We start from the raw sequence: 15,625 nt of genomic DNA on the forward strand, positions 1-15,625 counted from the left end.
TTTTTCCAAGTAAAACATCTTCCCTTGCTTAAATTTTTCACATCATGAAAACTCTACAATGTGTTCCCAAGTCCTATATAGAGTACTCAGTAATCAGCAAGGGTAGGATGATCCTGTAATTGGTTGGGCAGGGTTTGGGAAAAAATTCAAATTTTAACAAAAAAATGACAAATTGAGAAAAAAAAACAAATTGAAATTGAGGCATTTATATGAATAAATACTCATGAAGAAGGAAAAAAAAGAAACATCCCAAACAAAATAAACAGCACTTAGCTGCCCTACCATAATCTCATTTGACCTGAGGCCATACAGCCAATTCATTTCAGTAAAGTCCATAGGTGTTTTAGCTGCAAGCTCCAGTGGAGAGAGGCATGTCACACAAAGACCATCAGTTAGCAACGTACCGAAAGGGACTCTGTATCACCATCTTATCTTCAAAGGACTGGGCAGGGGCTCAGGGGAGCTGTGCCACCGCCTCACATCGACACAGACACACACAGAGGGGGGATTTGGACCTGCTCGTAGGAACCAGAGATCTCTCGGCCAGCACCCAGGCCTGGACCCGCCTCCTACTCGCCCGCGGAGAACAGGCAGGGTTCCTGCACACGCGGCACAACATCAGTGAGCTCATCGCCCTCCCTCCCTTGCTTCATCTCTCGCGCTCCCTCCCACTTTCTCCTCTGCAGCCCCCCTTCACCGACTGGCTAGCCATTTGCTTCCTGGCTTCAGCTTGGTGGAGGGGATGGGATCTGAACTCAACTTAGACACAGAGTTTCCACATTTCACAGATGGCAGTGAGAGGCTTTGCATGGAGGTGAGGAAACAGCGAGAGGAGACAGAAAGAAAAAAGGAAGAGAGAGGAAGCCGCAGCACCGGCGCCGAAGCGAGGCCGATTTCACACCGTGGCAGAGTGCACTAAAGCAGGCCGCCGTTAATCCACTCACTGAGGGAAAGGCCTGGAGCTATTCCACCGCCCAACCGCCATCTCCATCCACAAAGCCATAAATGGTGCATTATACAAGCGGGCTTCAGAGACACTGTTGATATGCTGATAGGTGATGGACAAAGACCAAAGCAGCCACGGGAGCCAAGCCGCATACACGACTGAAGGCTTTAGCGCTGGACAGAAGAGCCCACACGTATTCAAGCATGATCTCTGTACCTGCTGAGGTGCAAACTGTTAGAGCGCTTAAATCTGGCTTGTATATTAAGGTTAGCGCAGGATATCATCTGAGTACAGTGATGGGCGTCAAGCATACTAACAGTCCCACAAAGCGGCTTTTCTCTCGCCCCCTTCGCCACTGTGACTTCATATCTGCAAAGTTACCAAAAGTCTGAGAAGATGAGTCTTTGAACTTATGAAAGGCAATCATTATGAATGAAAGAAGACAGGAAATATATAAACATGAGGGAATTTAAATAAATTGCCACAAAGAAAATGACAGAGAGTTCAGTGAATTGTGTAACGATAAGACAGCGACCAGGCTGAGCCACAAAATGAGATGTTTTACATGAAGCGAGCAGCGGTCTAGATTAGAGTGCCATCCTGTTTGGACATGAAGCCAATTGGGTTACTATCACATGTAGAGAAAATTTGAAAGATAAGTGAGAACTATAAGAATTGTTCTAATCCAACTGTAACAAAAGGCTGAAGTATATTGGCTTTTCCCCGAAGAGGCACTGTACGATAAGCATCTTCGATGAAAGAAGTTCATTAGTTGTGCACAGTGTAATGTAACATGCTGTATTATGAGCATAAGCCAACCTACAGCGAGCCAGTCTCTCAATAAAGCCTCAAGCATTTAATGGACATCATTAGTTGAAAACATATGAGATAATTACGGTAATTACAAACCCACCCTGAGTCTTTGACAAGAACACTGTCATATCCACCACTTCAAACAAACAAAGAGTTGTTGTCTCCTCACATAAATGATGTCCAGTTCCATTGGGATGGGAAGATTAGGGTTTGTATTGTTTGGCTAATGGCGCTGAATGGAGGCTATGTTTTGCAGAATGAAAACTTGATTAAAAGAAGATTCACATTTGTTGAATTTGACTTCCATTTGCACAGCCACTTCATTACGAGTGAGACCTTGATGTTGAAAGCAGTTCCATACAAAGCTAATGGATGTGTCAGTTATGACCGTGGACCCTCTCAGGGGCCAGCGCTTTCTATTAAATATCAGGCAACAGTCTGGGCACATAAGGCTCCACTTCAACATCACAAAAATGATCTAAACAGTGACAACAGACCAAATGTTGCATGGAACAGAGACACCGAGGGTAGGAGGCAACCTGGAAATACTTACAATAATTTTTTGTCAGAATTCAATGCTGGTCTTTCTCCAAAACCACAGAACAACATTCACTGCAGATCCCCCTTACCACCAACTACCCCCCCTTCCCACACACACACACACACACACACACACACTTTGGCCTCTTTGCTCCACAAACACATCATATGGGGGTGCCGTCTTATCAGATTCTGCTTACAATAACAGATCGCTTCAAGTCAAAGCTGTTGTTTAACTTACTCCATCCCCGGGGAACATTCAGTTCAAACAAGTCAAGAGACATCTGCCAGTCGACTGCAGCTGATGATGTCAACGGGTCTCTGTTGGTACGAGATTCCTCTACGACTTTCAATCATTCCCTGTGAGATTACTGCAATAGGATATTACTGTACAAACTATGACCATGTGTCCTGCTGCCACAAAGCTCGGCAACATATTACAGTTTGTCAAAGCCAGCTATTGCCAGCGAGAGATAGATACAGAGAGGAGTGAAGCCATTGACCTTTGTGTCCTTCATATTTGCCTAGCTTCCCCTCAACCCCAATCTTGCGAGTGAAATCATCTGATCCCAAACTAACTGTCAACTGGCTTGTGATGGTGGCAAAGCCGGCGGACATCAATCAATCAGATTTTCTCCTCGTCTATCAGAGAAGGCTTTTTTTCCTCCTGTTTTTCTCAAGTTTATCATCTGACCCTGTTTCTGAAGCTTAAAAAAACTTGATTATGGCCAAATGGACGTCTCACAGATTCAGCCATTTCCTGGATTGAGCGCTGTATGTGATGATTGTCGCTTTTCAGCGTCTGGCACTTAATTCTGCTGTCATTCTGGAAATCGGGAGTTTGAGCCCATTATCCTAGGTTTTCAGGAATGCATGAAGCACAGATAAAAATCCAATCTGATACCATGAAACAAAAATGCCATTTTAGCTGGCTTACACTTGCTCGGTGTCAACAGTTTTCAGTAATTACTAGATAAGCGTTCTCTGAAATGCACAAAGAAAATTGACTAATTCTGAAATAATAGTGACTGCTTTTCTCCCTGAATGTTTACTCACTTAGCTACTTAGCAGGGCCCGCTTTGAGATAATAAGTAGCAGATGTGCATCAGGTCACTTCTTTTGTCACACGCACAGTCTTATCTGATCTTCGTATGTCATAGAAAATAATAATCAATAGTTATCAACAAGTCTCGATTAGAACTTCAGTAGGACTATTTTTACTGCTGCACTTTCTGCTAATCACATTCAGAAAGATATGGCCCCGATCTCATGAGCAGTAAGCTGTGCAGTCAACAGCTTTAGTAGCTTTCAAACGGCGGAAATCAAAACACAGTATTTTGAAAGTATTAACATGTTTTGAAGTTTGTTTTATATTTTAAGCATATTTGACATAAATTGTTTATCTATTTACAAAGCCTTGTCATTCGTTATTTTCCACTGAACCCTTAAGATGCTATGCGTTTCATGCCATTTGTCTGGTAGAAAATGCTGATGTACAAATTGAACTGAAAGGCTTGCTGCCTTAATCCTCTGTTGCCACCTATGCCTTAACTATCCTTAGAGGCTGGTGCATTTCATCCAAATGTAAAGTTCTGCTCTCACCCATCAACACCCCCCCGCCCCCCCAAAAAAAAAAAAAAAAAAAAAAAACTTTGCCAGTAATTCCTGCCAAGCTAAAGATTTGGCCCGAACAGCTATTAGGGTGTCACTCTGTAATGTGCAAGCTACTACACTTCTTTGGAAATGCTGTTCACTAAACTATCCCCTTCGTGACAGTTTGGACATGAATGCATTTTCTGTTAATCACATGATATTGTGACAATGCCTAATGGTTATTTTTTTCAGCAGTCACAATATTTTTCATTATTCAAAATTCAGTGAAAAATAAATATTTGCGTAATAGTGCTTTGATTGACTGAAATCAATCAAATAGAACTAATCACATTGAGTCAAATTATTTTTCAATATGTACTGCAAGACTGTCAAACGTGAAACTTAGTATTTTATTTCCTGACAGCGTCAGAACCGCATTCTCCTTGCATGCAGATCTAAGACAATTGTGGCCCATCGTGGCCAGCGTGATATAACCACTATACAAACAATCGAGAACATCAAAACTATTTGGTAGCATTTAAACAACTGCAATACCCCTTCAACCCCTTAATTGTGCAATGGCTTCATTCCTAATCTACGTGCATCACCAAGGTGAAAGGAACAGTGCTAGTTAAATGAAAGAAGAATTCATGATGTGTGGCAGCCTCTCTTCTCAGCCTAGCTATTTCCTCTCTTGGCTGAGCTAGAGAATGTTAAATGAGGCAATTGTGTCCCGGAGGCAAGAAGAGGATGAAAAAAAGCAGGCATTGCCCCTGCTCCAACCCTAAGGAACATTCTGCAGCATGATGAGCTACATCCAAGCACGCTGGCCTGCCGTTTTACCTAAATAGCTCGGAATGAGGCGTACCTAGGATGGAAACAGACCACTTTGCCTGCACTTACGTTTGAAACACATTGAGACCTATAAATAATAATGACACGGGGACCTCCACCAACGTGAACATACAATACTTTTCATTATTCCTACAGACAGCATCATTTTTTAAAGTTAATTTCATTTGTTGACTCGGCTTCTGAAAATGGGAATTATTAGTAAAAGAGAAAGATAATAAGAAAACTTAGACAAATTAATTGAGGATCACTTGATTAAAATCCAAGCTATGATGCATTTCACACACATTTAATCTGAGTACAGGAATGTCAGCACACATTTGTATTTCTACATGGACAATTATTTATATATTTGCATTAAATATGCTGGAGGTCCATATTCACACAAATGTGAATATTACGGAAAGTAAACTGGATAAATAGTATTGAAATCTGTTATGGCACACTATAATAATCAAAAGGTAATCATTAAATCAATACACTGGCTTCTTTTAAGTCAATAATCAAAGGTAAAATTGTTTACTGCAATTATGAATCTATTTACTAATTTATCTCAAGACGCAACAAAATATTGCTACAACCACTTTTTTCAACTTTATCATAATGGATCATATGAACCAGAACAATAATCAGTTATACAGTCAGGTGCTGAGTAGGACCTTTTAATATTCTGTGGCTGTGTTTGCAAGAAACTGATCTCCCCTGCAGTCCCACACTGTCAGCTATACAGACATACTCCACAGTGACACCTCTGATAATCAAAGCTTTGTCTGGGTCTTAAAAGGACGTACTTGAACAACAGCAAGACCAGAGGCTCTCTTTGCTTGTAATGGCCTTTGGACATCAATATTTAAATCTTACATCTCTGTTGTGATTAGAATGTTGCCTTTCTCCCCCACCCCCTGTCCTGGAACAACAAGGTGGGGGTAAAAGAAAGCCTAAATCAATGATCTTTGAGTCTAAACTAGATTCCTAAGCAGTTTGCCACTCTCAGCAGCAAGATAAGATAAACTCTCTTTGACCTTAGAGATGAAGTTGCCATGACAATCAGGGAGTCCACTTCTTTATTGATATTTTCCTGATGTAACAACAAATGGAACTAGATCCTGTGCTTGATTAGGGTGATTAATTATTACCAATATTGATCCCTACAAGCAGGAGCCAAGGCTATTAACTTAAAGCAGGCTGAAAGTCATTGTTACCTAGGGGCTCAATAGACATTCCAGATATCAAATCTGAATAAACATAGAAATACACAGTAAAGTCCTCGAGAAATAAAAAAAAAATAAAAAAAAAATACGACAATGACAACAAAAACATTAGAAGACATTATTTACATGATATTGCGTATGTTTAAATATTACATATATAGTCTACACAATATTTAAAACAGATATTATTATTATTATTATTATTTAATATTAGGATTGCACGAGTCCCAAAATAAAACACACACGATGATACCTTGGGAAAGCAGTTATTGGAATAATAACAGAAGAATCCAGGAAAGAGGATGATAAAGAGGAAACTGCGTGAGGAAGTGACCTACACCTTAGTTGCAACCCTGCCCACATATCATATCACTGTCTAGGCTTTGCAGGCTGCAGGGTCACAGAGGAAAACTTTAGGCACAGGCATTCCATCGGATAAATATACACACGCATATATATATATATATATATATATATATATATATATATATATATATATATAATGTTTTGCTGCAAAAGTAATGAGGCAATCGGGTATCCTTCATTATAAGACAAGGAAACAACACAAGCTGTTATTGTCAGTGAACAGATGTTAGAAGTGAAAGTTGGCATTCGGCAACCATTCTGCTTCGGAAGAAAAACACGGGAGACACAAAATACTGTCACCTAATGAAAGACAGACCCTTAAACATACAGCAAGGCAGACACACGGACAATTTTTGATTTCCCACCCCCGAAACATGTGACAGCCGCAGTTGCCAGTGTTTGTGGGTAAGGGTGAGAGGCAGCACGATACAACTCCTGTAGTATACAGCAATAACCACAAGAATACTGTGCTGAGTTGTGAAAAACATGGACCTTCTTAAAGTTCCACCAAATAAATACTTCAACACAGCTCACAGCTCCGATCCTTCTGCTAGAACACACGGGCACATTCTTGTACTGTACAGTATATGTGCTCATGCATACAAAACGCCCGCACACGCACACACACACAGTCATACACACAGGATGTTGGCAGCCAATTCAGTAAACACTTCTCTTATCCTTTACTACTGTAATCTTCCTCTGATAAATGCCCCTCAAAGATAGAAATGTCAACTCATATGACGGGGTATGCTGGCGTTCCGTAAATGGCCATATGCAAAGGCTGGGCAGATTAACAGTGAAGCAAAACAAACTGCGGGGAATACATTGTTTTTGCAGAAACTAAAATAAACAAAAAAATAATTTACTTGATTTACAAGTTAGTTTACGGTATACAAATATTGATCTTAATCTACAAAATTAGGATGAATCTTTTTCAACCTTTCCATCAGGTACTATGCATATATATATTTTTTTTTTACCAGAAACACGATTGTACACTGCAGTGGATTATCTTTTTGTGATGTGAGATCACTATCACAAGTGTAGATGAAGTATAATGATAGCATGATATCGTGTTAAGCCCTGGCAAATGTGGGCGCTTTATAGCCGTACAGTTGAAGAGCAGTAATCACTACAGTACAGCTTCATTCTGATTGGAAAATGGGAAGTAAAAGGACCAAAAAAAAAAGAAGCTGCACAAATTCTCAGGTGGTCCTTATAAAGATGACAACAGTTAAGGCTAAAGCACTAAGTCAGTTTAATAAGCACATTTGACATTAGATGTCTGAGCGTGGCCTCAGAGGGCTGCTTCAATATGTTCCCATAAACACTAGCGGAGGCACACCCCCTACATCATCCAGATTCCACTTTATGCTGTGAAACTTTGGGGGGGCAATTTTACAGAAAAATTACTCCGAGGGGCCTGGTTTCAATTCAGCCTGTTCATATCTTTCCTTCCTATTAAGCATCAAAATGTTCTCCTCTCAGTTCCAATAGAGGTATGGACACCAGCAGCCGTTGGAAGAAGGGAGGGAGAGAAGGAGAAAAGGGTGGGGGTGAGAAGCGAAGATGCACGAGAACTTGGTGGCATACACACGTCATATAACAGCAGCTAATCGCAATCCGCGGAGCATCAGCGATATTTTCATCACTCCTGGCCAATCCGACTAATGTGCCTAACAATCTGGGCAAATTTATTGGCATATTGGCACGGGGTGATAAGGCTAAAAACAACAGCAGCGAGCAGCTGGGCCAGGGAGATGAGCTGATAACATTGATATGTGCCCCCACACAAAACACCACCACCACCACTATCTCCTTCTTCTATCAAACTCCTATTACAATAAAAGTGTATGGGTTCTCGCTTTCTTGGAAAAGGGCTGGGTAATATAAAAAAAAATATATATATATATATATATATATATATATATATATATATATATTTATATATATATATATATATATATATATATAGGTGTGTGTGTGTGTGTGTGTGGGTGTGTGGGGATGTGTAGGTTGGGGTGCAGGGGTGCGTGTGTGCGCGTAACATTACACAGAAAAAAAAACAAGGGGGGAAATACATAATTTATCACTGTATTATCGGGATATCCAGGCAGCCTAATCAAGAGTACTGAGTGACTATTTTTTGCCTTATCATCCAAAGTGGTGGAAACGGAGAAGGAATTATCAGGCAGCTGCAGATTGCTAGGCTGGAATTTTAATGGTAATAATCGGGTTTCTGATGGTATATCTTCCCTGCTTATCTTTCCCATTATCTGCCCTTATCTCCCCAGTCATCGGAGCAAATTAATGGTGCTCTTTCAGCATTGCCTTTTTATCACCGCTCAGAGAGCACCCAAGGGGAAAGAATAAGCAAAATATTAAAATACTGCATAAATCACAATTTTAGATAACAGTCCAATGTATGCAGGAGGGGGTGGGGGTGGCAGCGCTGGTGGTGGGGGCACTGAGCCCAACAACCTTTTTGTCCTTTAGAACGACTGTCTCCGCTGACTTTCTATGCAGTGGCTTTTTCCCCAGAGTTCCCGGGGTGGGAGAGAGGATCTAGGCTCCTCGTGACCTTTCTGGTGGCAACTCGAGCTTGATTATACAGCCGCACATCGCCTGCACATTAACATGATCTTACACATGACATATTAATTCACACACGGCCGGGTCACAATGCTGCAACACAAATGTTACACTTCCTTCGCTTGACAACAACATTTGGATGCTGCGATTGGATTGGCTTAAAGATGAGCAGGTCCATCATGTCATACACGTTTGTGTGTTTTGGACTTTACTGATGTGTTATGCGGCTGATAAATATCAATAAATATACATTTGTCTTACTAATACTTAACCTTTTACCCAAAACTTCTTTTTGTCTTTTGATATTATGAAAGTGAGGGTAAAATTTGAAATTGATGAAAGTCCATGAATATTCAATTAATTATTTCTAGGTATAAGGAAAAAAGTTACAGTGAGTAAAAAAAGTTTGAATGGAAAATATAATATTTAAAATGCAACAATAATAGTGAACAGTGAGTAAGTATTAAAAGTGATGATGAACGATTATGAGGAAATGTAAAAATCTAAAACAGGGCCGAATTTACATATATATTTTGAAATAAAAATGGAGCTTAATTATGTGGTACAAAAGTAATAAAAAGCTATTTAATACCTTTACATGTGTCCATTGAGTATGCAATGTGTATGCAAATAAATGCTAACACACATGCGCTCCTTAAACAAGTGTTTTTCTCTTTAGTGCTTGTCTGTGTCTTTAGTCCCTCGCTCGAAATTGTTGTAAAGTGAAGAAGCAAATGCCGGGAAATTTTGATACTGTGACCTCCAACTACAGGCCAAAGTGTGTCAACCTCCTGCATCAGTGAAGTGCTGAAAGGAACACACCACTAAACATCCTGAGTGAACACACACACCCCCTCTCACCCCCATGAACACACACGCACACACACGTAGTGAAGAATGTTTATGTGCCATTATGTGAGTGTGACAGTCAAAATAGATAATTCGACAATACATAGGATTTATAAAAGGAATAACGTAACTAAAAAATTTATAAAAATCTATAGCTTGATCTGTCATTCTATCGTTTCAAAGTGCAGGCCAGGGGTTCATGCCTTTACACTCATCATAAAAACATAATTTTAAAAAAGTAATAAGATAATCTTCCCAATACACTTAGCACCTTGAAATGAAATTATGTTTATTAAAGGGTACAAGTGGCAATACTTCTTTGATCAAGTATACCTTTAGTAAATAAAAACATAACCTATTGAATAAACAAAACATAACATTACTGGAGATGTGTATCTGAAAGCATCGCTGTCAAATAGCATTTAAAAAAAAAAAAAAAAGCTCTACAGTAAATCCTGTGTATCACACACACCTGCATGTAAGGGTCAACGAATATGTCTGTGTGCGTGCGTGCGCGTGAGTGAGACAATGTATGTCAATTAAAGCATCCACTGTAATTGTGAAATTGCATAGCAATTGAATAATATTTTCAAAGGACTTGCTTGTAACATTTTTGAGTACATGTATATATTGCATATGCAATTTCGAGTATATATTGTATATGCAATTTTGAATTGGCTGCCCAAAATGAGGATGCGCACACTGATGCTCTGATACAAGACACTTCCATACTTGTAGATGAAAAGTAAATTAAAGTCGGACCAAGTAAAGCGGCTGCACTCTGTCAGTTTGCACCTTTGCTAAAACTTTTGAGCCACGAGGCGGCACCATGAGATTTGGACCGGAACTCACCTCTTTAGAACCGACACAATTAATTGCGTGTTTACTGTCACGTGAATGGCGACACTTTGGAGTCGAGCAAGCTCTACAAAGCCGACATACAACATCCGAAGAAAAAACATTATAAAAAAATAACTTACGTTTGATCTGCCTGGGGTTGCTCTGCTTCCTTCGGGACATGCCTGCTGCGTGGCCAGTCAGTGAATCCAGGTGTAGTGTTGACAGAGCGAGTGGTTTTGGTTCATCCAAGCAGTTTTGTTTTTTGTTCGTTTTTTTCTGGAGGTAACTGAGTAGATTAAAAGAATAAAAAGCGGCTATGTACTTATTTTTTCCTCTATCGTTCCGTCTGTGTTCGCTTTATCTTTCTGTCCTCCCTGGCTCTGGCATTGGCTTTGCCCCTCTCTCTTTTCCCTCTCTCTCTTCCTCTCGCATGCTCTCTCTCTCTCTCCCTCTCTCTCTCTCTCTCTCTCTCTCTCTCTCGCCCTCTTTCTCGCTTTCTTTTCGGTAATGAGGCTGCTGAGCTTCGCGGCGGTTCCGCGTGCTCTGACTGTGGAGGTGAAGGCGTTTCGCGCTTTTGTTTGAAGATTAGGTGCGTCCCTCATCGGCCACCGTAGCCAAGGCTCTGTGAACTTTAGTTGATACGCAATTGATAGATTGTCATTAGACACTACTGTATTAGCAAATTAGATATGCGCCTAGATGTAAATAAAAACTCCAATGTGTCATATTTGATTCACATGCATTAACAATAAATAATAACAATGAAAATAACAATAATAATAATAATAATAATAACGATAATAATAATAATAATAATATGTATTGTATAATAATGTAAATGGTTGGTGCCCAATTCATGGTGTACCCCACGTTTTGCGCAATGAATGACAGCAGTAAGGGTAAGGTTAATAGAAAATAATAATAATAATAAAAATAATAATAACGCTATCACATTCACAATACCAACACATCAGCAAATAAATACAGTATGTTTCTTTGATTCCGATCAATTGAAATTGCAATCTCACCTTTTAATTGTTGTATTTGTTAATCCAAACTCAGGGAATTTGAAGACCACCCAACAGCCCGATAAAATAAAGAAACACCTAACGTTGTACCATGGTATAAAATAATTACAAAAATAAATATTTTTGTTACATTTTGGCCATTTGTTCCCATATACAATGCACTCTCAGAGTTTGACCCAAAATGATGTTTAGATTTAATTGCAATTACAGTCCTTGCACCTTTTCACTAAAATTGATATTTCAACGTATACAGAGGGATATTCCGACACTGAGGATGTGGATTTTATTTTTAAAAAATTATAATAATATTTAATATGTGCCGCTGCAAGTGATTCACATTTCTCTCACGCTAAATAGAGTTTGCCCAAAATTTATTTAAAGGAAATACAAGCGGGTATAAAACAACCCCTTCAATATTCAGAAATGGACTCCCATGTTCTGAATAGTTGCCCAAACTGGAAATCACTCTCTTCAATTAGCCTGTTGGACTGCAAAGGAAGACAAGCAAGTGGCCTGTGAAATTATCTCATAACCCAATTCCACAACTTTGGAATGGAGTCTAAAACGACGGAATAATTCATGTGACAGACGGTCAGCGGTGGTTCACCTCCATAAGAGCATCTGCTTTGCAAGCCTTCTCATCCTGTGCTCTCCCTCTATCCTCTGGTGGCTCCAGTTTCAAGTGAAAGCTTTCTTTAATTCTTCCCCTGCATATGCCACATAATGAGCCAAATGGCCGGGTGTAGTCATGAACAGCGAATCGTTGCTGTCAAAAACCATGAGAGTTGTTAAACGTTGAAGCATGCACACTGTATGAATTGAGATCCATTAATATATTTACAAGAATATCCAAATATTCCTGGGTATATAGTGTATAGGATGATTATTTATTTTTTTTAAATTTACGTGCACTTTATATTGTGTTTTTGTTCGCGCAAACCTTACAAAATGACAGGTCTTTTACTGATGCAATTAAAAACACAATTTTCTCAACACTTCATGAGGTGAAACATTGGACGGTGAACAGACCCATAAAGAGCGCACTGTCTACTGATGATATTCATACTCTTCCAGGCCCAAATCAATAATATTTTGTAAAAGCAAAAGCATTTTGCACGAGAGGGAGCAAAATTGCCATCTGAAGATTAATTTAACGCCACTCCTAAATCCTGTGACTGCAGCATGGTTGTTCTCTGCTGTTCCTGAGCCTCAGTGACTTGTTTGAAGCAGTGCGTGATTGACAGGTACGAAACTGCACCACCGAGAGATTTTTTTCTTTTGTCCTCACTGCTCAAACCAGATGGTTGTGATAATTAACATGATACTGTTTCCATCACAGGGGAAATCATTGACACAAGGTTGGTCATATTAATAGGTTAAGGTATACTGTATGCTGTTGGGATGTTGCACAGTGTAGCCACATAATCAGATTATTAGGGGAAAGGTTGATTTGATGTGCTAAATCATTTGATTACAGCTGCCAAGTCACATCAGGGGACTGCTGTCAGTGTCAGTGCAGGGAAGGTGTGCTGTCTGTGGCTGCATCATGCTCGGTATTTGACAAAGCTTTCACTGGCTCACCCACAGCTGTCTAATTGTACCACGTTAGTATTTATTGACAGCGTTTCATATCACTACAGTAATGTGATTTTTCCATCACAAGTGATTGATATGATTATTTTCCCCATTGCTCTTTCACAGTGGATGGAAGTGTCTATTAAAATTACACAGTTGATAGACAAGAGCAAAAGCAGTCACCCCAGCCAACAGGATATTTTTGTGGCTTAATTTACAGTATGGTTAAATTGAAACGAAATAAATATTGCTGCTAAAATGTAATAGTCGAAGGGGGTATCAAGAATCTACCTTTTTAATTGAATATTGCTATATATTTAGACATTTTTATTTAATTAAGCTAATGAATTTTCTCAGTGTTTGCTTAATGACAGAACGCAAACAATACTTTCTGATGAGGTGAGTGCAAAGAGGCGGCCAATAATTTTCATGTCACATTACCAAGACACAACAGGAAAAGATGACACCACCACAGACACATAGTTTTGTTGACAAACAATTTATGACATATGACGATGAAGCTGGAAAAAAAATACAAATTAGTTTAAAATGTCAGCTCCATACAGTTGTCTTATGACAAATTTAATTTCAAAGAGTAGGTTTTATGTTCACTCTCTATTGACATTTCAACAACTTCACAAAATGATAAAATTGCTAAAGATTAAAATGCCATCATTCTGTATCAGTTTGTCCTGAATTAAATATTATATTACATACTCGCAGCTGCATGCAAGTGAGCAGCTGTGCTGCATGTACAGCATGTATGTCAGTGTTGGCCATGACAAATTACTAGGTTGATGTCTTTGAGGAGATCACACATGTCCGGTGGCAGTGGGAGTGACAGCTATCCCTTGGACAGGAACTCCATCCTTAAAAAGTCGCCTCAGCAGCTAAAGTTGGACAGCAGTGTTATGATTTTGCCTGCTGTGGTGACACCCTCTGGCTGTTGGGGATTGGTTTGTCTCCAAAGGAGTGAGTGCGTGCGCGCGCGTGTGTGTGTGTGTTTGTGTCTGTGTGTACACGCACGTGCGTGTGGGCCTGTGCCACCGGTCTCGAGAAATCACCTTGGGTTTATGATACAACATTACTTTAATATAATGTGTGGTTTCTAATAGTTATCATAAACTGAACTTGCTGTTGTCCTGATGCAGCTTGCGCTCGAGCCCATCCATCCAGCCGACCAGCAGCTCCTGCAGCAGCAAGCAAACAGATGTCTGAGAGAGTGCCCGCTCTGCTGGCTAAGCTGCTAAAACCACCCGCGGGCCTGGAGGCCTCAGTGGCACTTCTTTCCAAGAGGCTTTATTCTCTACATCACCGTCTAGCACCCACACCCCCCCACACCAACCCACGGTCTCTTTCCCAATATCATGCCTGTGGCCACTAAAATAAAATGTTAATGTAGAATGCTGACAAAGAGCGCATTTACGTTTTTTTTTTTTTTTTTTTTTAAATAACAACGTTGTAATTAATCAACCACGTTTACACCATAACAATGCACTCCAGGAGCAACAACGCAAAAAAATATTTTGGATGAACAGAACATGTTCATTGCATTAGAAATGACGGACACTCTGTAAATAAAGAAATGCGGAGGGAGCAAGAAACAGGGTAGCGTATTCGAATGCTGCTAATCTCAGTGTCCTATTATGTGGTCAAATCTCAGATTGCAACACCTCCAGGGGATAACAACTGCCTTTTAATGGATTAAATGACTAAATACCCTATTTCAGTTTCAAGGACGTAATTAGTTTCAATAAATACTGCTCCATTAACAGAGAAGAACATTGATCAGACAGTTGAAAGTGAAGGAATGCAGCTTGTCGCATATAATAAGTACTCAAATGAATGGTGGTACCGCCTATTTTCTTAAAAGACACCCGATAAGAGAGCTGTAAATATTACTTTTAACTTCTAATTTTTTTTTGGGGGGGGGGGGCTTTTAGAGCATTGAGATCCCAAGTTTAAAACTCAATCAAATTATATTATAAACATTGGTTTAGTATTGAAAAGGGGAAGGAACGTTCCGTTACAGAAAGTTTTTAAGATAAAAAAGAGAAATTAATATTGTATGCAGGTTTTATACATGATCAAAAATGTTTGCTACAGGATGATGAAAGGACACACAGAACAGAGTCGGGCACGTGGCCTCAATGGCGCCATATAGTATGCTTTGGGATTGAGGGATGCACACTAAAGATGAAAAGTAATTTCGATCAAATTCAACTCTTTTAAATGATTTCTGAAATAGTGGAATCATATTTTATGTATGTATGTAACTTTTAAGGATGTAGTTTACCTCCCAAAATAAAATGGAAATATTATTTTCAATATTATTTACGTCGTTATTTTCTTGCAATCCATTTTTGTCATGTTTCTACGTCTAGATATCCAGTGCTGCTTTGCCGGTTTTTCCAAAA

General features: G+C 39.5%; 1 protein-coding gene across 2 annotated transcripts in view; it reads right to left on the reverse strand.

Annotated features, from left to right (window-relative positions):
• Window positions 1-11,152, reverse strand: part of zfpm2a (zinc finger protein, FOG family member 2a) — a 122,916-nt gene extending 111,764 nt beyond the window's left edge. Inside the window, exon 1 of one of the 2 annotated variants that reach the window (XM_088306687.1) lies at window positions 10,746-11,152. In XM_088306687.1, the coding sequence (XP_088162813.1) occupies window positions 10,746-10,785 (40 nt within the window). In that variant the 5' untranslated portion in view covers window positions 10,786-11,152. The remainder of the gene's footprint in view (window positions 1-10,745) is intronic. The other variant, XM_088306686.1, reaches the window with a different exon arrangement.
• Window positions 11,153-15,625: the final 4,473 nt, after the last annotated feature.

Source organism: Idiotropiscis lumnitzeri, chromosome 10 (assembly GCF_059441095.1).
Source record: "Idiotropiscis lumnitzeri isolate Australia: NSW breed Sydney's pygmy pipehorse chromosome 10, RoL_Ilum_1.0, whole genome shotgun sequence".
NCBI lineage: Eukaryota > Metazoa > Chordata > Actinopteri > Syngnathiformes > Syngnathidae > Idiotropiscis > Idiotropiscis lumnitzeri.